The 21,247-nt window shown below is 35.8% G+C and overlaps 1 protein-coding gene across 3 annotated transcripts in view; it reads left to right on the top strand.

The window, feature by feature from the left end:
* The window catches only part of Rnf216 (ring finger protein 216), a 137,631-nt gene that overhangs the window by 7,363 nt on the left and 109,021 nt on the right, over positions 1–21,247 (top strand). For all 3 annotated transcript variants that reach the window (XR_007341314.1, XM_015502026.2, XM_015502025.2), the window contains exon 2: positions 13,066–13,203. Coding sequence is in view for 2 of the 3 variants with exons in the window: in XM_015502026.2 (XP_015357512.1) it covers positions 13,137–13,203 (67 nt within the window). In the remaining variant the exon portion in view is untranslated. The remainder of the gene's footprint in view (positions 1–13,065; positions 13,204–21,247) is intronic.

Genomic DNA, 21,247 nt, shown 5'->3' with positions numbered 1-21,247 from the left:
AGTAAAAACCTAGCTCAAAAATGGGATCAGTTTCAAGTCACATACCAGCTGCCATTTAGCTAAAGTGGACTACAGAGGGTATAAAGGGGCTCTTTCTACAGGATGGGAGGGAAAGTGGGGGCAGTCCGTCTGGGAATTCAGCCGTAGTTGCATGAGGTTCCCTGACCTCAGAACCATGGGGGTGCCAGACAATCAGTGGTCACTTCTGAGGTCTCATTGGCTAGCCCTTTAACATGACTGTTAGGAAGGAGGTTTCTTAGGACAAGGAAGGGTCACCTTACTCCCATTCCTGGTGAGGAACCAAATGTGAGAACCTTAAAGCCCCTGTGGAGAAATAAAGTTGAACCATGAGTCAGAGAGACTGAAAGTTTATGAAATGGTTGAGAGTCATGTTTACTAACTATATAGTATGAGCTACTGTTTAATGTATTCACTGTGTTTTAGGCTTTAATGTATTCTAGATCTTTCCATACAACATAATTAATTCTCACCTGAATTAGTGTCATTGTTTTTTCAGAACAAAACGTGATGATGCTATGTATCAGACAATTGTTTAAGCATTTTACATATAACGAGTCTTTTTTTTTTTTTAATATTTATTGTTTAGTTTTCGGCAGACACAACATCTTTGTTTGTATGTGGTGCTGCGGATCGAACCCGGGCCGCACGCATGCTAGGCGAGCGCGCTACCGCTTGAGCCACATCCCCAGCCCTATAACGAGTCTTAATCCTGTTAATGCCATACGTAGGTTTCGTTACTGTCTTTATTTTTAAAAGGGAAGAGACTGAAGTGCTAAAAAATACCTTTCCTGGTCACAAAGTTTGTAAGGGTCAGCTGGAACTAGAACTAGTCTTAGAATTCTTTTTCCTAATTATCCTGTCTTGTCTGTGAATGTTCTCTGTTTATTCAGAGAGCACTTATGAAACTATTACTTTGTCCCTGGTGGTAAGACTGTGTCCCAAGGTTATGGAAGAGAATAAGATGCAAGTCTTGCTTTCTTGGAACTTAAGTTCTTTTTTTTTTTTAGTTGTAGTTGGACACAATACCTTTATTTTATTTATTTTTATGTGGTGCTGAGGATCAAACTCAGTGCCTTAAATGTGCTAAGTGAGCACTCTACCACTGAGCCACAACTCCAGCCCCTTGGAACTTCAGTTCTAATGGAGAAGACCAGTATTAAGCATAGTTTCCCTAATAACCACAACATTGTTATGTGGTAAGTACTTTAAAGAAGTGAAGGATATTGTGTGAATAAAAACAGCAGGGGAGGGCTGGGGTTGTGGCTCAGTGGTAGAGCGTTTGCCTAGCATGTTTGTGTGAGGCAGTGGGTTCGATCTTCAGCACCACATAAAATAAATAAACAAAATAAAGGTATTGTGTCTATCTACAAATAAAATAATAATAATAATAAAAAGCAGAGGAGTACCTAGGGATAGACAAGAAAAGTTGTTCTCTGAGGAAGTGAAGAACTGAAGGATGAATAGAGGTAATTTGGTCAAGGAGATAGGCAAAGAAGAGTAATCTAGTCAGTAAAGAGCCTGAAGTGAAAGAAAGGACTATGGCACGGTCAAGGTGTATGTTAGCAAGGGTTGCATAATACAGCACTTTATATGCCATGGTAAGGATTTTGGTTCTGCCATGGTGAGATCCGTGGTTTAAAAATCACTCAGTGCTCTATGAAAATGTCGAGAAATAGAGCCTGTTAAGAAGTACTTGGCATAGAAGCTCACAGATGATTCAGTTAGTAATACTAAGATCTAAAAAGATCATTGTAAACTTTAGTTTTTGTCCCACGTGAAGGATGTGCTTACATACCTGTTCCAGTTTCTAAATCAGTTTTCAGTTGACAGTTGAAGAAAATCTTAAATGTTTTACATTGAACTCAGCATCCCACACACTTGTAGATAGCAAATCTAATTTTTGAATTAAACCCTTTCCTTTTGTAGAACCACACCGATAATGGGATTTTTAGAGCTCTTTTAAACTCTAGACTAAGTATTTGCACAACTGTATCTTTTATTATGACTTGTTTTGTTTGCATGTTAATATTAACAAATTGTATTTTCTTAATCTGAATTTATCTGCCTTTTTGTCATCCTTAGTAACATCACCATTCCTTAGTCTCTTGAACTCAATAGTAGTTCAGTTTTGGCTTTTGATATTCTCTTGCACAGATGGCCGGTTAGGTACAAAAATCCCATTGAATCTAACTCTGCAGTCAATATTTTGTATCCATCCATCCATCCCACTGCCATACTTTTATCTGTAGTTCAGACTTTATTGGCTCTTGTTTCTTCGATTTTCTTGCACCAGCAATAGTCTTCTATAGACTATTTTCTACATTGCAATTAGACTGATTTTCCTAATGCTCAGCTCTCGTTTCATTGCTTCCCATTGGCTAGAAAATAACATTTTTTTTCAGTTAACTATTAACATATCATAGTCCACCCCAAAACTATTGACTTAATATAATAATTTAATTGACAGTTTTATGAAAATCAGGAGATTGGGAAGGACTCACTGGCCATTTTTCTCTGGTGCACATTCTGTCAAGTAAGGTAGCCAGGGATGCAGGATCCACTTCTGATGGTTTCTTTACTCACATGCTTTGTCAGAGATTGCTAGAACGTTGTGCTCAGTTGTCGTCTTCTCCTTGTAATATCAGGATTTTCCATGTAATCTCTTCAGCAGGGTATGCAGACTTCTTACTTGGTGACTCAAGGTTCCCTTTCATCTTTCCCCTGGATGAAAGCTGTTATCTGTTATGGGGAGCCCATCAGAAAACACTTCAAGTCCGAATTCAAATCAATGAGAGCGTTATTTACTTGGCCAGGGACTGTCACCCACACATAGAGACTGAATCTCTGTAGGAGAACAGCAGCTGCCTGGTCTGTTTTTTGAGAATGTATGGACAAAAACCACAACTCAGTGGCTTGCTTAGCACAGTAATTAAAACAATAGTAAGCAGAACCTGTGAGCCCTAAGCAGGACCAGAATTTTCCAGTTAGCAAACAAGCAAGTACAGAAGCTAGAATAAAGCAATCAGCTTTGCAATTCAGTTGACCACATTCCTGGGTTCAAGCAGGTGCTAGACAACCGTATCCTGGGTTTGAGTAGGGGTCAGTGGGGGTGAGAATCTGTCAAAGTCATGTAGACCCACAAGTGTACTCAAACCCAGGATGTAGCTCACCATGACTACCGCTGCATCCTGAGTAGGGTACAATTTGTGGGGTACAAAGTACATAAAACAATTTTTATAAGAAAACAGCTTTCATTTCAGTTCCTCAGAAACAGCTCTTGTAACAGATTTTTATAGAAGGCAGCAAATTGGAGTCTTAGGCCTGTCTATGACAGTTCTTACTTCATAATTGTCTTATCTCATTTATCAAAATCATATCTGTAATCTATATTTTTTACTAATCTATAACCTATAACTTATACACTCTTATACATTCTTATACACTCTTATTGATTGTATTTATCAATTCACACCACAACATTATCCTTTTAAAGGCTAAATCATAATCAAGCACAGCCCTTGGTTTAGCTTGAATACAGCTATACATGCTAAACTTTTGCTAACTACCTGCCCTCCCCCAATTGGAATAATCTCTTTATTGCACGGGTGACTTTATGCTTTATTTTTATTTCTATTTTATTATTTAAAAAAAAATTTTTTTTTTTAGTTGTAGTTGGACACACAGTATCTTTATTTTTATGTGGTGCTGAGGATTGAACCCAGTGCCTCTTGTGCGAGGTGGGTGCTCTACCAATTAGCTACAGCCCCAGCCCGTGACTTTATGCTTTATAATATATTTATGTGTATATATTCTCCCATTGATAGGACTCCAGATTCTTTAAGGCAAGATTCATATGGGATTTTTTTAATATATTATTTATATTTTGTATATATTCCGTATGAAGCAGAACAAATTCTTTATACCACTTGAGAGGCCCACAATATTTGCTGGATTCTTTTGATATTTTTAATTTAAAACAGTTGTAAATAATACCTATTTAGCATAGGAAAATCAGAAAATTCAAGGAAGAAAAAAACATGACTTCCATTAACTTTTTGTTTTATTGATTTAATATTGATTAAATGTTATAAGCTTGTACTATCTAGTAATTGAATGAAAAGCAATAATCATTTATAAACACTTTTTAAATGTGCTAGAAAAAGGTGTTGTGGGAGTTAATAGAACATGGGCATATCACTTTCTCCCAGTCATTGCCCAGCTTGTTTTGCCCACTGTCATTGGAAGCTCAAAGGAATTAATCATTAAATTGTTAAAGTCTTTATCCCATTATCAGTGTTAGAGAGGTGAGAGGCATGTTTGTGAATGTTATTATGAAAAGCAGGTAAATACTCCAAAGTCTCAGGATCAGCTGTATTTTAGGAGCACGTGAAAGAAGAAGAAATGGAGAAGCAATATGAAGAGTGGGAAGATGGTTTGAGACAGACCCAAGTACTCTGGTCATAAGGAGGGTAACCAACTTTGGAAATCAGAAAATTGGATGGGAGAACCATGACAGTTCCTTTTCCTGACTTCATTTTAAAAATTTTCTATGGTGGTCAATATTGATAACTGAAGGAAACCCTAATAAACCTAATGTTGTCACTTACACCATGTTGCCTGACTTTGGTTATGAAACTATAATGAACAGCTCCAATCTTGGACAAAGGAAGATGTTTCTGGAGCCAACCCATTCATTCATTGAACACTGTGGTAGGCATCAGAATACATCTATGAACAAGAAACATGAAGACTATTTGGAAAAAACATACCGTTAAAATGTGAATTCTTGGGCTGGGGTTGTGGCTCAGCGGTAGAGCGCTCGCCTAGCACGTGTGAGGCCCTGGGTTCGATCCTCAGCACCACATAAAAATAAATAAACAAAATAAAGATATTGTGTACAACTAAAAAATAAATATTAAAAAAAATGTGAATTCTTTCTCGTCATGTTTTGATTCATCCATTCAAGAAGGAAAACAGAAGAAAAAATATCCTTAGGACAATGTAAGAGGTGTAAGAGAATATAAAACAGTCATCCAATTTTCCTAAAATTTTACAAGATAGTAAAATTATGTAGGATTTTTCACAGAGAAATGAGATGATAGAATACGTGCTAATTTTTGGTTCTCATTTGTAAGCATTAACCCATACATTTGACTATAATTATAAATGAACATATAATTTTTTAATAAAGGCACTATAGTTTGTAATCTTAAGTCTTCCCCACTCCCAAGGTCCATATATTAAAGATTTGGTAAGCAGCCTGTGGCGCATTTAGGAAGAAGTTTGGTCATTGAGGTCATGCCTTTGAAGAGGATATTAGGACCCTGGCTACTTTCTCTTACTGTGTTTCCTGGCTATCTTAAGGTGGGTAGCTTTGCACCACCATACACTTTTGTGCTATGGTGTACTGTGCAGCCACAGCCCATAGCAATGGCATCATGTGAACATGGATGGAAACCTCCGAAACAGTGAGCCAAAATAAATTTTTCCTCCCTTAAAGTTTTTGTATCTCAGGTATTTTGTCACAATAATGGAAAACTAACAAAAAAGAGGCAAGAACTGAAAGTTCTTTCTCTGTGGCAATTCCTATTTCTCTAACTTGACTTTTTAAACTTGCCTTCAGCTGTCTGATCAAGAAGCAAACAGACTTACAGATGGCTTGTTGCTACTTCCAGAAGGAAAATGAAGTTTCTTGTAGGAGGAAGTAAAAGTTTTACTGTGAATATGAATGGTAGTGAAAAGTAATCTGGAAAAGGAATAAGTTCTTCCCCTGCTCCTCCCTCCATTCCATTTGGCTCTTTTGTCTTAATGAACATTGCATATGCTAGATACCTTAGAATAACAAAACTCCTAATTTTATGGAATTTACCATATACAAGGTGGCTTCTCATTTAATCTTCAACATGCCTCACAAGTTAAAAATAGCTGATTACATTTCAACAGTAATAATAAGCATAAGGTCATATTTGCTCTGTGGTAGCCTCTATGTTAAATACTACTCGAGAAGGCATGCAAATTTGCAAAGCGTTGCGTATTTTTATGATCATTATTATCCAAAGTACAGGTATGAAGACATGAATTGTGAATATACTATGTATACAAACCAGATATGAAAAATTGTGCTCTATATGTGTAATAAGAATTGTAATGCATACCACTGTTATATATAAATAATAAAAAAAAAAGACTGTCTCAAAAAATGAAAAGGGTTGGGGATATAGCTCAGTGCCCTGGATTCAGTCCCTAGTACTGCCTCCCTGCTCCCTACCCCACATAAGACTATTGAAATGCGTGGTGATCAGGATACTTTTTAGAAAACTTAATATGAAAAAAAATACTTAATGAGAGGTAGTTTAAATTTGACATCAGAGGTTCATAAGTAATACCAATATCATTAGTTTTGTTTACATATGGTACTGGGGATTAAACCCCTAGACACTGTATCATTGATACATCCCCAGTCTTTTTTAAAATTTTTGAGATGGTCTTGCTGAGGGTTTCAGTAAGTTGTTGTAACTGGCTTCAAACTTGTGATCCTTTTGCTTCAGGCTTTTCTTTAAGTGAAATTACAGGTATGCCCCACTGTATCCAGCTACAAATATCATCATTGAGAGACATTCAAATGATAGACCCAAACTTAGGCGTAGATTTATTATTTTTGAAAATCTAAATATATTATAGATGTCATAAAATTCTTTTGTAAAACTTTGTTAATATAGTTTTGGAATATTGTCTGTATTATTTTGTATTTTGTAAGTTGAAAAATGGGTCTAAGAATTTTCCTCCTGAAGCACATCTTCTAGGAAGGCAACGACATTTCAGGATTTTCTTTTAAGTGTCTGCATAGGTCAAAGGATCTTGGAACTAAATAGGCCCTATAGCAGTTATAACTGGCCACCTTAGATTCTCAATTATTTATTTCCATTTCTCTAATTGTCATCAAAGAAAGTAAGAAAATGGTTGAAGACTCAATCCGCACAACACTCCTAATGAAAAGTCCTGCTGACCCCCGCCCCGTACTATTTCACAGTGACAGCCCCCCCCCCTTTTTTTTTCTTATGATGTTTNTTAAAGATTCAACCATTTGTTGAGAGGCTCCTTTTCCATTTGTTTCCTTAACAAATTTATCTGTCATTAAGCCTAGACTATTTGACCTATAATTTCCCAGAGTCCAGAAAAGTGTTTACCAGCCTTTTTTTTTCTTATGATGTTTTTTCCTTTAACTTTCATTGTGAAATACAGGACACACAAAGAAGTTTCACCCCAAACAACTAAAAACAACCCTGTCTGTGCCTAGATTTTATTTATTTATTTATTTATTTATTTTTAGTTTTAGATGGACACAATGATTGACCTTTATTTATTTATTTATTTTTATATGGTGCTGAGAATCAAACCCAGGGCCTCATGTATGCAAGGCAAGTGCTCTGCCACTAAGCCACAATCCCAGCCCATATGCCTAAATTTTATATGAAGGAAGCCATTCAATATGTATTTTTTAAATCTCTGTATTCTTCCACTCAGTCATTAAGATCTATCTGCCTTATGTGTGGCTGTAATTGCTTTTTTTCTGTATAAGTAGTAATTATACAAACATACCACAGTGTGTATTTGTCCGTTCCATCTTGTTGGGAATCAGTTTAGTTTTTGACCATTACAAATAATGGTGCCAAGAACTTTCTTGCACGCATACCTAATACTATAAAATATATTCTAAGCAGTTGAATTACTGCACCTTAGGGCATTTATTTCATTCCTATAAACAATGAAGCATCAAGTCTTTTGCAGTTCAGGTACCAATTTATTCTTCCCCCAGCAATATGTGAAAATCCCTATTGCTGCAAATACTTAACAATTGGTATAATCAGTTTCCAGACTTCTAGCAATTCTGTGAATGTGTACTATCTTACTACATTTTTTTGTTGTTATTTTTAGATTTTAAAAACAAAACACCAATATAGAAAGCCCCACAAAACAAATATGTAGCTTAATTAATTAAATCGAAGAACTTATATCCACCATTCAGGTCAAGAAATAGAACCTCCTAAAGAAAGCTAGTCATTGCCTAGACTTTACCATATAATTTTATAATAATTTTCATGTATTTCTTTATGGTTTTATCACCCAAGAGAACATCATGGATACTAGAATTAATCACACACATTTAAAAATGTTTTATATATCTTTTAAATATAGAAAATGTAAGAAAATGGTTAAAGATTCAACCATTTGTTGAGAGGCTCCTTTTCCATTTGTTTCCTTAACAAATTTATCTGTCATTAAGCCTAGACTATTTGACCTATAATTTCCCAGAGTCCAGAAAAGTGTTTACCAGCCTTTTTTTTTTAAACATATTTATTTATTTATTTATTGGCAGACACAACATCTTTGTTGGTATGTGGTGCTGAGGATTGAACCTCAGGCCGCATGCATGCCAGACGAGCGTGCTACCACTTGAGCCACATCCCCAGCCCCGTTTACCAGCCTTTTTAAAAAAATATATCATTTACCTCTTGCAGAGCCCAATTAGACATTTTTTTTTTCCCATAATTGCCTCCTCCCCCTCATACCCACTCAATAATAAGGAATAAGTTTTCTTTATCCTCTGTTCCAAAACAGCTGCTGGGTCCAAATGCATGACCAGACTCAGGTTTGGTCCTTTAATGAAACCCTAGGAAGTGTTTTTTGATTAGAAGGTACTCAGTATCTTGTCTTTGTGATGTTACCAGTCAATAATATTCATTGTCTGCATCCAGTAATTGAGGAATGCAAAAATTTTCATCATTTATTTTACTTAGAATACCTTTTTTTAAAAAAAGAAACTATTGCTTATTTGTTTGATTACGCAGTGATATAATTCATGTAGGAAATGCAAGAAAATTTCATTTTTTTGCTCTTATTTACCAGTTTTTTTTTAAGAGAGAGAGAGAATTTTTTAATATTTATTTTTTAGTTTTCAGCGGACACAACATCTTTGTTTGTATGTGGTGCTGAGGATCGAACCCGGGCGGCACGCATGCCAGGCGAGCGCGCTACCGCTTGAGCCACATCCCCAGCCCAATGGATGGGTTATTTACCAGTTTTAAAGTTAATATCCATTGCCTGTCATCCTTTAAAAACATTTTGAGGGCTGGGGATATAGCTCAGTTGATAGAATGCTTGCCTGGCACACACAAGGCCCTGGGTTCAATCCCTAGCATGCATTAATGAATGAATGAATCAATCAATCAATCAATCTCTCATTTATACATATTCTTGAGTTTTATGCCAAATCAATAAATTATCCTACTGAAGGTCAAGATGTTCTATTTCAGTCCACTGGTAACCTCTGGACTTTTTTCCTAGTTTCTGCAGAACCCACTTACTATAAGTAGCTTTTGGTAGCTGCTTTGATACCTAAGATGATGTGTTGTTCCAGCCCATTCTGTATAGTTTCTGCCCTAGACCTGAAATCAGTAACTTCTCTGTTTTCTTTAATAGGAAGTACTTCACAATTTTTGGTTCATAGTCCTTTCTGTGTTCCTGACAAGTAACTATAACATCTGAACCATGTATAAGTTGATTTCTGTTTCTGGTCTTTCCCTTATACTTAGTTTTCTTTTGTTCCTTTTAGGTGTATGGGTGTGTGTGTGTGTGTGTGTGTGTGTGTAAGTGTAAGCTTTGTATGGAAGTGTACACTCCTTTTTTTAAAAAAAAAAAATCAGATCTTGGACATTATGGGTGATAAATTGTAGGGGGTCCAAATCTCTATTCAGCTCTTAGCATCTCTGTTGCTATTTTATTTGGAGTCTAGTCCTGAATGTATGCAGCAGAGGCTAACAACTTGAAGGGGTATTGCTATGTAGATTTGGGAGGACTCTCTTCACTCTGGATTCCTCCTTGATGGGATTTTTGTCCCTTAAATCTGAGCTACTTTGACATCCCAGACTCAGACCTTCTCATTGAAACTGCTGCTCCTGTTCTGTTCCATTTTCTTTTCCCATGTGATTTAGAAAATGCTTTTGCCAGAAAAACCATACAGCATGAATGTGTCTTGTCCTCCTGGGCTTCTCATTTTTTCAAGAATCCAAGTTTCTGAAACCCTGCATTCTGGATTTTTAGCTCCTTCAAAGAATTATTTGATATATTCAAAGTTTTATAATGGGTTGTTTTTTTGTTCTGTACTTGGAATGAACTCAGGGGTGCTCTACTATGAACTGTATCTTCATTCTTTTTTATTTTTAATTTGAGGTAGAGTTTTACTGGGTTTCCAGAGCTGGTCTTGACTATGCAGTTCTCCTGCCTCCAGCCTCCTGAAGTCACTAGAATTACAGATGTTTATTATACCCAGCTTTATAGTGGTTTTGTATAAAAGGGCAAAAAAGTTGGTCTAATACATGCTATTTTGTCATGGCTAAAACCAAAGTCTGTGTAAAATAAGGTTAATAATATTGCAGGTCTCATGGGATTGTGGGAATTATCAATGAGTGATGTATGTAAAGTGCTTAGAAAAGTATCTCATGGCATTCTCACTTTAGCTTGTATTTTTTTTTTTTTTTTTTACCTTTGTTAGCCTCTTGAATAAGACCACAGGTATTTCCTTCATTCAATTCTCTGGTATCTATCATTCCCTCAGTATATATACATGCCCTTCATAATTGTATAGAATTTTAGTTTTGCCCTTTAAAACAACTTTTAAGGGCTGGGGCTCAGAGGTAGAGCACTCACCTAGCACTTTCAAGGCCCTGGGTTCGATCCTCAGCATCACATAAAAATAAATAAATAAAACAAAATTTTAAAGTTGTGCAGCAATTATTAGTTTCCTAAAATTAGGTACACATGGATTCAACCCCTGGTATCACAATAGTTATCGTCACCATCTTGGTCATCCCTTTTTAAAATGTCCTTTTATATCATTCCTCTTAATCTCTTTTTTGAAATTTCCATCAAACCTGTGTTAGAATGCTTCAATCTCCTATGAATCTTAATCTCTCCTAAACATTTTTTTATTGAGGTCTAACTGATACACAGGGAAATAGGCAGAGATTAAGGGAAGAGTTTGGTCCATTTTTTTCCCCAAGTTTGATCCGTTTTGACTGATGGTTACACCTGTTTAATCCACAACTTCATTCAGCTCTAGGAAATTCCCGTAGCTCCTAAAAGTTTCCTCATGCTCTTCTGGTCATTCCTCCGTTCACAGAGCAACCTTTGATTTCATTCATTACAAATTAATTTTTCCTCTTGTAGAACTTCAGGCAAATGGAATGTTGGATTGGAGATATAGGTCATTGGTAGAGCGCTTGCCTAACATGTGCAAGGCACTAGGTTTTATCTTTAATGCCAGAAAGAAAGGGTTGGAAGAGAATGTTAACTGTGTTCTCTATTGTTTAGCTTTTTTGGTTAAGCATAGCGTTTCTGAGATTAATCCATGTTGCATATATTGAGTTAATTCCTTTTGTTTTCTTCTCAGTCTTCATTGTATAAGCATCTACCAGTTGTTTATTCATTCTTCTGTTTATTGATGAGTACATGAGTTACATCCAGTTATTGGCTATGATGAAAAAAGCAACTATAAACATTGTTATACAAGTATTTTTTAGTTTTTCTTGGATTGATACTTAGAGAAATTGTTAGATCATTGATATTTTTATAGGTTTAGATGCATATTTAACTTTTTTTCAGTTTTCAGAATGGTACCATTTTATATTTTAATCATTGCATTGGGCTTTAAAGCCCAATTTAAAGTAGTATCTTTGTATATTTTTAGAATCCTTGTTTTTATTCTTTTCTTTTCATATTAGGGATTGAACCCAAGAATATGCTACCTCTGAACTGCATCTCAGCCCTTTTTTAAATTTTGATATGGGGTCTGGTTAAGTTGCCCGAACTGTCCTTGAACTCCTGATCCTCTTGCCTCAGCCTCCTGAGTAACTGGGGTTGTAGGCGTGTACTACTGTACCTGGCTTTTGTTTTATTTTTTAAAAGCTTTTATTAATATAGCTAAAATAAAATCTATTCATTTTAGTATAGTTCAGTGAGTTTTGATAAGCGCATGTATCCAGTGACTATCCTTACAATCAGTAAAGTATGTCTTTACCCCAAAAGTTTTCCTTGTGCCACTTCCCAGTTAGTGACCACCCCTATTTCTCCCATATGAGTCCATATCCCATGTACTTCTCCATGTTTCTCGGCTCTAAATCTAGTAGCTGTGCAGATTTAGCCTCTTCCCTAACTTCTGGGATTCTGTTACATTGCTAGTCTATGGATACATGATATCTTGGCTTTAGTATCACTATAAAAAGGAAAGGTGGGAAGAATTTTTTTTTAAAAATACAGAAAATTGTTATCCAAATCTAGTGTTTGGATTTAACAAATGTTCAAGTTTTGCGTTGTTTGCTTCAAATATCTGTAAAAGAAGGAGATATTATGTGTAACTGGAGTTCAAGTCTTAGTTCCTTTTCAGTTCCCTTTCTCAGAAACGGTCACTTTCCTGAAGTTGGTGAGTTCATTCCCATGCATAGTGTATTTTTAAATATTTAAATGTAATGTATTTTAAATTTCTATATAAAGTTACATAACTATCAGTTATTTTCACTTAAAATTGTTTTTTAATTTAACTATATTGCATCCTTATATGAATTTTGTTTACCCATTCCTCTACTAGTGTAATTTCCTGTTGTCTCTATTACTACATGTGTTTCCCATTTCTCACATACTTGCCATTTTTTCCAGGTTAGTGGTTTGGAAACATAACTCATTTTCTGATTTGCCTTCCTCTGATTACTAGTGAAGCTGAGTATCTTTTCATCTGTGTGTGTGTGTGTGTGTGTGTGTGTGTGTGTGTGAATCGCCTCTTTATATTTTTAACCCATTTTCATTAGGATATTTGTATCCAGATATAGATTATCAGCACTTTGCCTCTTAGATACTAAAAATTTTTATTGTCACACGTTTTGAGTTTGTGTTATTGTAGCAACATATGCTTTGAATTCTGCTTTAACCAGATATGTGGAAAGAGTTTTAATACTCTCCCATTCTTAATGCTCCTCTTTTCTTTTTTTCTAGCCACAACTTGGAACAGGTGTTTGGCATGTTTAGATACTAGGAAACACTTATGTTTACGTCTGCATTTGAAAATGGCAGAAGGAAACAACAATGAAGAAGTAATTCACTTGAACAACTTTCACTGCCACCGGAGACAAGGTAAGTTGTTTGTTCTTACTTGGCAGTGTCTTTGAAATTAGCCTATTCTATACCACTTAGAATCTAAAGATATTCTTTTTTTTTTTTTTTGCTATTTTTAATTTGTTATGTATTGATAGCAGAATGCATTGCAATTTATATTACACATACATAGAGCACAATTTTTCATATCTCTGGTTGTACACAAAGTAGACTTGGTATATTCTATTTTTAGACCTCAGAACATCAGGCTTAAAAGGACTTGTCAGACTAAAATTGTGTCAGATGATGATACCTGCTGGAATGAATGAAGTTCAAGAATCATCATCACACTGGGTAAAATCTCATGCCTAGAATCTCAGCTAGTTGGCTGAGGCAGGAGAATTGCAGGTTCAAGGCCAGCCTGGTCAACTTTTATTTTGAGACCCTGTCTCAAAATAAAAAAATGAAAAGAGCTGAAAATGTGAGTTAATGGTAACGCACCATTGGATTCAGTGCCACTACCACCAAAAAGAGAGAGGAAAAGAAAAGAATTACCCATCACAATAGATTAATACCCTATTAATTAGCTAGCCAAAAAGCTGTGAATGTGCAGTCAATGAGTCTGAAGAGGTGAGATTTTAGGACAGTGTCAGTTCTTTGTTTTTGAAGGAATGATAATTGTGCAGGAGTACTCCTAGGAGCTTAGTCAGAGGAAATATACAGCTTCAGCTTGGTGAATATTGCCATTTGCTCACCAGAATATCTGTCCCAAGTTTCCCTCTACTCCAACATGTATAAGATTTTCCATTTCTCACATACTTGTTATTTTCTAAAAGGAGTATAATTCTAGGCCTATAGGATTTAAAATACTATAGGTACAACTAAGTAGTCTTTCCCTTTTATGATAGTTACTTTCTTTTTTTGTCAGAAGATTCTGACTTAGCTTCATTGAGAATTAATTTTAGGACATTTTGTTTGCTTGTTTTATAGTGTTTAAAATCTTGACAAATTCATTGAAGGGAAGGGTCCTGCATTTCTGTAAAAGTCCTTCCTGTCAAATCCTAATTCATATTTATACCGGGGCTAAAAAGAAAAAAATCATGCTGATGAGTAGGAAAAGAATCCTTATTTATTTCTTGCAAGTACAAACTTCATAGAAGAAGCTATACTGGTTTTGTTTTCCTCCACTGATATATTTTTGTGCTTATGAAGATGATTTTTTTCCAGCAAGAGAATAAATTATATATATTTGTCTTTTAGAACATTGAACAACTTTTGTTAAGTCAATAAATTGAGTAAAATAAATAAACTCAATGTATACAAATTAAAAGTATAAAAGAAATACTGATTTTTAGAATTTTATTAATAGTGTATTCTAGCTTGGTAGTGATTTTAGCCATAATGCATTGTGATTCAGAAAGTTTTAAATCTTGGTTATAACTTGTTTATATGATCATTTATAGATTTTCCTCACATGTATATACAATTAATGTTGTTGTTACTTTTTAATTGGGCTTTAAATATACCTAAACACATTTTCTTTATGAAAACTAATTCCTTTTGGAAAATTATTAATTTGGGGAGTATATTTTCTGCTAGAAAAGTATATATACTCTATACCAATCACAAGGACTTTTTAAAGACATATAGCATTATTTTTATTAGCTGCATTAATAATTTTCATTATACCAACCTCTGTTGGTTCTTTTAAGAATGAGTTTCAGTGACTTAATAAATGACATACAACATTTCCATCTGAAGAGTCCCTTATGCCTCTTTGTAGTCACTCCTCACCCCACTTCTGGCCTCAGGAAACCACTGATATGCTGCTTGTCACTATTTAACTTCATATAAATGGTACCATATAGTACATTCTCTTTAAACTAGAATTATTTCGGTTCACATAACGTTTTTGAGATTCATCCATGTGTTGTATATATTGATAATTCATCCCACCCTCACCCCACAGTTCTCTCCAGTAATGGGGATCTAAACCAGGTCTCTCACATGCTAGCAAGCACACTAACACTGAACTAATTTTGCAGGCCTCATTCCTTTTTTTTTAAAGAGAGAGAGAATTTTTTAATATTTATTTTTTAGCTTTTTGGTGGACACAACATCTTTATTTTATTTTTATGTGGTGCTGAGGATCGAACCCAGTGCCGTGCGCTACCGCTTGAGCCACATCCCCAGCCCCCTCATTCCTTTTTAATTGCTAAATAGCATTCTACTTTCTCACCTAAAACTTTCCACCCAGTGGAAATAGACTTAAAAATGAAGATAAAGGTTGATAGTATAAGTGTAGAAAATATACATCATACAAATAGCAAATAAAAGAGCTAGTTTGTCTGTAGAATTTCGGATAAAGTAGAAATTCCAGGCTAAAGTACTAGTGAAGATAGTACTAAGTTCATAATAATGAAAGGGTTGAAGTATGCAGAAGAAAAAAATAGTTCTAATTCCTGTACACTTAGAAACATATACAAAGAAAAAATTAACAGAACTAAAAAGGGAATTAGATAAACTGACCATCGTAATGGGAGATTTAACATTCCTTTCAATAATTGAGAACGAGCATGCATACACAAACTGAATGAATAGAGAAGATAAGAAGAACATAATCAATAAACTTGACAAATTATGCATAAAATACCGCATCTGGTATATTGACCAATATTTACCATATTTGGGGCCACATAACCATTTTCAAATTTCAGGGAAATGTCTGAAGCAAGAATATGGCGAGTTCCAGGCCAGCCTGAAATATGTAGCAAGACCTCCATCTTAAAAAAAAAATTGTTTTCAGGGGATTTAAATCATATACATTATATACTCTAACCACATTGGAATTAAGCCAAAAATCAGTTATAAAAATATTACTAGAAAATCCCTATATGTATGTATAGAAAGTAGGAATACACATAGAACTGCTCGTTATAATAGATATCACCAAAAAAATTAGAAAATAATTTTAGTTGCATGCTAATGAAAACAGATTCTGTGGAAGTTTATGAGATGCATGTAATACCATGTTTTGAAGAAAACTTACCTAAAACACATGTATTAGATAAGAAATAAAGCTGGAGAATTAATATTATAAACTAGGTTCAGCAAACCTAAACGGTCAAATAATTAATACTTTAGCCTTGCAGGCCATGTTGTCTCTGTTGCTACTCAGGGATAACATTTTATCTACTAAAATTGAATATATACTTACTCTGTGATTCTGTGATTCCATTCCTAGAATATACCCAACAGAAACAAACACAGCCGAGATATGTACAAGGACATTCATAATAGCATTATCCAAAATAGCATAAATTAGCACCAAAACAAATGTCCGTTCAAAGAAGAATAATTTGTGATATGCATATAGTAGAATCCATACAACAAAGAGAAATGCAACATGGATGCATCTGAAAGGTGTTATTTGCAAGAAAGCTGGACTCAGAAGAATACAATCAAAGAAAATATAATTTGTAGAGCTAGAACCTCCTCCCTTTAGGAATGACGGAGAGTGTAATGCTTGAGAGAGAACAGGGAGGCTACTGTTGTCCTAGAAATATTTCCTGACTTTGTGACGGTTATACACATATGGGCCTTTTAATTCACAGAACTGAACACTTGGATTTGTAGGCTTTGCTCTATTGTGGCTTAATTTTTTAAGATTGTTATTTGTGCACTTATTTATTTACTTATTTATCTTGTGGTGCTGTAATTAAATCCAGAAGCGCTTTGCCACTAAGCTATATCCCCATCCCTTTTTATTTATTTTTTTTTGAAACAGGGTCTCACTAAGTTGCTAGCCTGGCTTTGAATTTGTAATCCTCCTGCCTTGGCCTCTGGAGGCACTTGGATTACAAGTGTGCACCACCATTCCATGCTCACCCCCAGACCTTTTTATTTTATATTGTAACAGGATCTTGCTAAGTTGTCCGGCTAGACTCAAACTTTTTAATTCTTGCAAGACACAATAGTTCACTCCTGTAATCCAGTGACCTAGGAGGCTGAGGCAGGAGAATCTCAAGTTTAAGGCCATTTAGCAAGACCCTCAGCAACTCAGTAAGACCCTGTCCCAGAATAAAAATTAAAAGGACACAGGATGGGTCTGGGGTTGTGGCTCAGTGGTGGAGCACTTGCCTTACACGCATGAGGCACTGAGTTTGATCCTCTGCACCATATGAAAGTAAATAAATAAAGATATTGTGTTCATCTACAACTAAAAAAAAATATTTTAAAAAGAAAAAAAGGACTCAGAATGTAGTTCAGTGGTAAAGCGCTCATGGGTTCAATTCCCAGTACCACTCCAAAAGAAAAGAAGAAGAAAAAAACTTGAGGTGTTCTTGCCCCAGTCTCCTGAGGAAGTAGGATTACAGGCATGTACCACTTCACCTGTCTTAAGTGTGTTTTTGTGTGCTTATATGGTGTGGTATTTTGATTTTACAGTGCTGAAAATTGAATCCAGGGTCTCAGACATACTAGACTACTCTGTACCCCAGTCTTTTTTTTAGTTTTCATTTTGAGCAGGGTCTCATTAAATTGCTAGACTGGCTTTGAACTCAAGATCCTCCTGCCTTAGCCTTTCACCTTGCTGGGATTATAGGTATGTACTACCCTACATGGCCTTAACTCCTGTGTTTTTAAGATAATTGGAATTTTAGGTATTTACAGATGTATGATGTGTTAGGGTAAATCTTGCCAGCCATTGAACTTTACTGTAGGATGGTAGATTTGAAACCAACTTCTTCATTGGGTCCTCCAGGCCTTTTTCTTGGTCCATTTCTTTCTAAGAGCAATCTACAGTTTGCTGTATTTGGAATCTAAGACTGTGTGCAAGCATTCAGGGAACCAAGAAGCAGAAGGCAGCTAGGATCTTATCATTCATGATGTTCTTTTCAGTAGTACCCCTTCCATCTCTTGAGCCTTGTGCCTGGTATACCAAAGACTGGATCTTCTCTTATTTAGTACCTCTTTAGAGTGAACCTCTGTGGGATAAATCTTCTAGCATGGATGAGTGAATAACTTGGCAAACCTCCCCTTTCCCCCCAAAATCCTTAATTACACAAAATTCTCAAAAACAACCATTTAAAGAATGGAAATTTACCAAAGGCATACAATAATTGGATGTTTACTTGCGGAAATCTAGTCAGTATGGTTAAAAACTGTGAAAATGTGTTGTGTTTTGGTCTGCTCCATTTGCCTTACCAACCCCTCAGATCCATTGTTTCAGGGTTCTATCTGGGCTGTGGGGCCAGAAGGAAATTTTTAATGCCCAGGGGCATTAAAAATCCCAGAGATAGCCAGAAAAGGCCAACATTGCAGTTAGTCTGAAGTCTGGATACTGGTTAGGGCAAGCAGTAGACCAGCAAATCAGCCAGTAATTTAATAGGGAGATCCAGGGAATGAAGACAACCAGGAAGCACCTTAATAAGCTGCTCTATATCTTGGATGTTCAGAAGGTCATACCTATATGCAAGGTCACACATACAATGCAAAGACCTAAGAGGGCCCTAGCAAACTGTTGGCAGAACATGAGGCTTTCTGAAGCCAGAACATGTAAATGCACTTCAATTTTGTATTCTCCAAGCCACACAGATCCATTTACAGAGTAGAAATCTTGATAGCTCACCAATCTTATGCTGACCCAAGGGTAATCCCTAGGAAGCAAGGCTTAAAAATAAAAACAAAAATTAGAAAGAAAAAGCCCTGAACAGAGATCATCCTCGTATACTATAGGAAAACAGTCTGCAGAATGAGTTCACATAAGTCACAAATGAAAATAAAACCAGCCTCAATGGGCTGGGGATGTTGCTCAAGTGGTAGCACGCTCGCCTGGCATGCGTGCGGCCCCGGTTCAATCCTCAGCACCACATACAAACAAAGATGTTGTGTCTGCCGAAAACTAAAAAATAAATATTAAAAAAAAATCTCTATCTCTCTCTCTCTCTCTCTCTTTAAAAAAAAATTACAAAAAACAGCCACAACTACTGTGGGCCTTTGTGTCTGTCAGTTCTACAACTTTGGATTTAACCAACTGCAGATTTAAAATATATATACATATGTATTTTTTGTCTGTATTAAACATGTACAGACCTTTTTTGTTGTTGTTGTTCATTCCAAACAGTATGTTATAATAAGTATTTACCTAGCACTTACATTGTTTCAGGTAATATAAGTAATATAAGAGATGATTCAAAGAGAGGATGTATTAGGTTATATGCAAATAATAAGCCATTTTACATAAAGGATGAGCATATACGGATTTTGTTATCCCCTGGGAGTCCTGGAACCAGTCCATCAGAAATATCAAGGGACAGTTTTACTTCTCTTGGGATGGAAATATCAAAATCCACAGTTGTTACTGTTGTCTTAAATAGGTTCATCCAAAAATTGTGAGGCATTCAAAGTAATGGGAAAGTCTGGGCCCATGCATAGGTGAACAGTAAATAGTAACTGTGTCTGTGGGAACTTAGCTATTAGATTTAGTAAAAAAAATAAAAGTTACAAATATGTTCAAAGAATTAAAGAAAACCTTGTTTAAAGAATTTACAGGGGGCTGGGAATATAGCTCAGTTGGTAGAGTGCTTGCCTTGCATTCACACTGCCCTGGGTTCAATCCCCAGCACCACCAAAATAATAATAATAATTTACAGAGGCTGGGGTTGTAGCTAAGTGATGGAACACTTGCCTAGCATGTGTGAAGCATTGGGTTCGCTCCTCACATACAAATAAATAAAATAAGGGTATTGTGTTTATCTACAACTGAGAAAATATATATTTTTTTAAAAAAAGATTTACAGAAAGCTTGATAGTAGTGGTTCATCACATAGAACTTCGGGATACCATCAGGCTTACTAATAACAAAAGTCCCAGGAGGAGAGGAAAGAAGGAGGAGGTTTGAAGAAAACATCCTATAGTTATGGAAAATCTCTATACATCCAAGAAGCTAAATGGACTCCAGGAGGGATAGATGCAAAGAGCTACAACTAGACTTATCTTGGTGTTTTGCCTGGGAGAGCTATGGCTTGTCACCTGGCTGTGTGGATAGAAGTCTGGAAGTTATCTTTGCTTAGAAAGAGTGAAGATTTTGAATCCCTCTGTTTATGCTCTCAGTAGTATCCTATGCCACCAATTTCTGAGCTTTTCTGGGTTTCTGCAGAAATTAGGCCATTTCTGGTTTGCTCTCCCTACTTTACACTTTGGGTTCAAACTTTCCCCACTCTGTCAAAGCACTTGCCACCTGTAAGTCTGCTGTTTCCTAGAATTTTGTTGAAATCTCTTGCCTGCTATAAATCTTCTTTCCTCTTTTTTTGCATTCAAGGGTTTATACTTTTTAAAAGTTCTTTTATTGTCATTTAGATGGGATTTCAGGAGGTGATAGTGATAACACTTTGGATTCATTCTCCCAGATTTAACTGGAAGTTCTTTCTCATGTACCTTCCAGGCCCTCAGTTAAGTTGGTTGTTTTGTTAGTCGCTCACTGTGAAAGATAGCATGGTATAGTGGAAACACCATTCGACTTGAAATTAGTCAACTTTACTCTGTATCAGGTACTATAATAAGCAAGCATTTTATATTGGTTTCCTCAACTGATCTTCACAGTTACTTGAAAAATAGGCACCATTACTCACCTTTTTTTCTTAACATTGGGGAAATGGATGTTTAAACAAATTGGGTAGCAGCCAAAAAGCTAGCTTGTGCAGGAGTTGATATTTAAACCAGGTAGCCTAACCCAAGATTCTATAGATACACTATTGTTTTAAACTGCCATCTCTGTCATCATTGCAACTTTTTTTTTTTTTTTTTTTTTTCTGGTAGCAGGGATTGAACTCAAGGGCACTCAACTACTACTGAGCCACATCCCCAGCTCTAGTTGCTTAGGGCCTTGTTAAGTTGCTGAGGCTGGCTTTGAACTTGATCCTCCTGCCTTAGCCTCCTGAGCCACTGGGATTACAGTCATGTGCCACCACGCCTGGCCACTGCAACTCTCTTATAGGATTTTTTATTGCTTTTCAAATCATAGATTACCAAAATGTATACGAGACATGAACCTTGATAAATTCCTCAGTGGAGGAATTTCAAA

This window comes from Marmota marmota, unplaced genomic scaffold (genome assembly GCF_001458135.2).
Source record: "Marmota marmota marmota unplaced genomic scaffold, marMar, whole genome shotgun sequence".
Classification (NCBI taxonomy): Eukaryota; Metazoa; Chordata; class Mammalia; order Rodentia; family Sciuridae; genus Marmota; species Marmota marmota.
The sequence above is the reverse complement of the archived record's forward strand: the minus strand, read 5'-3'. Positions and strand labels throughout refer to the sequence as shown.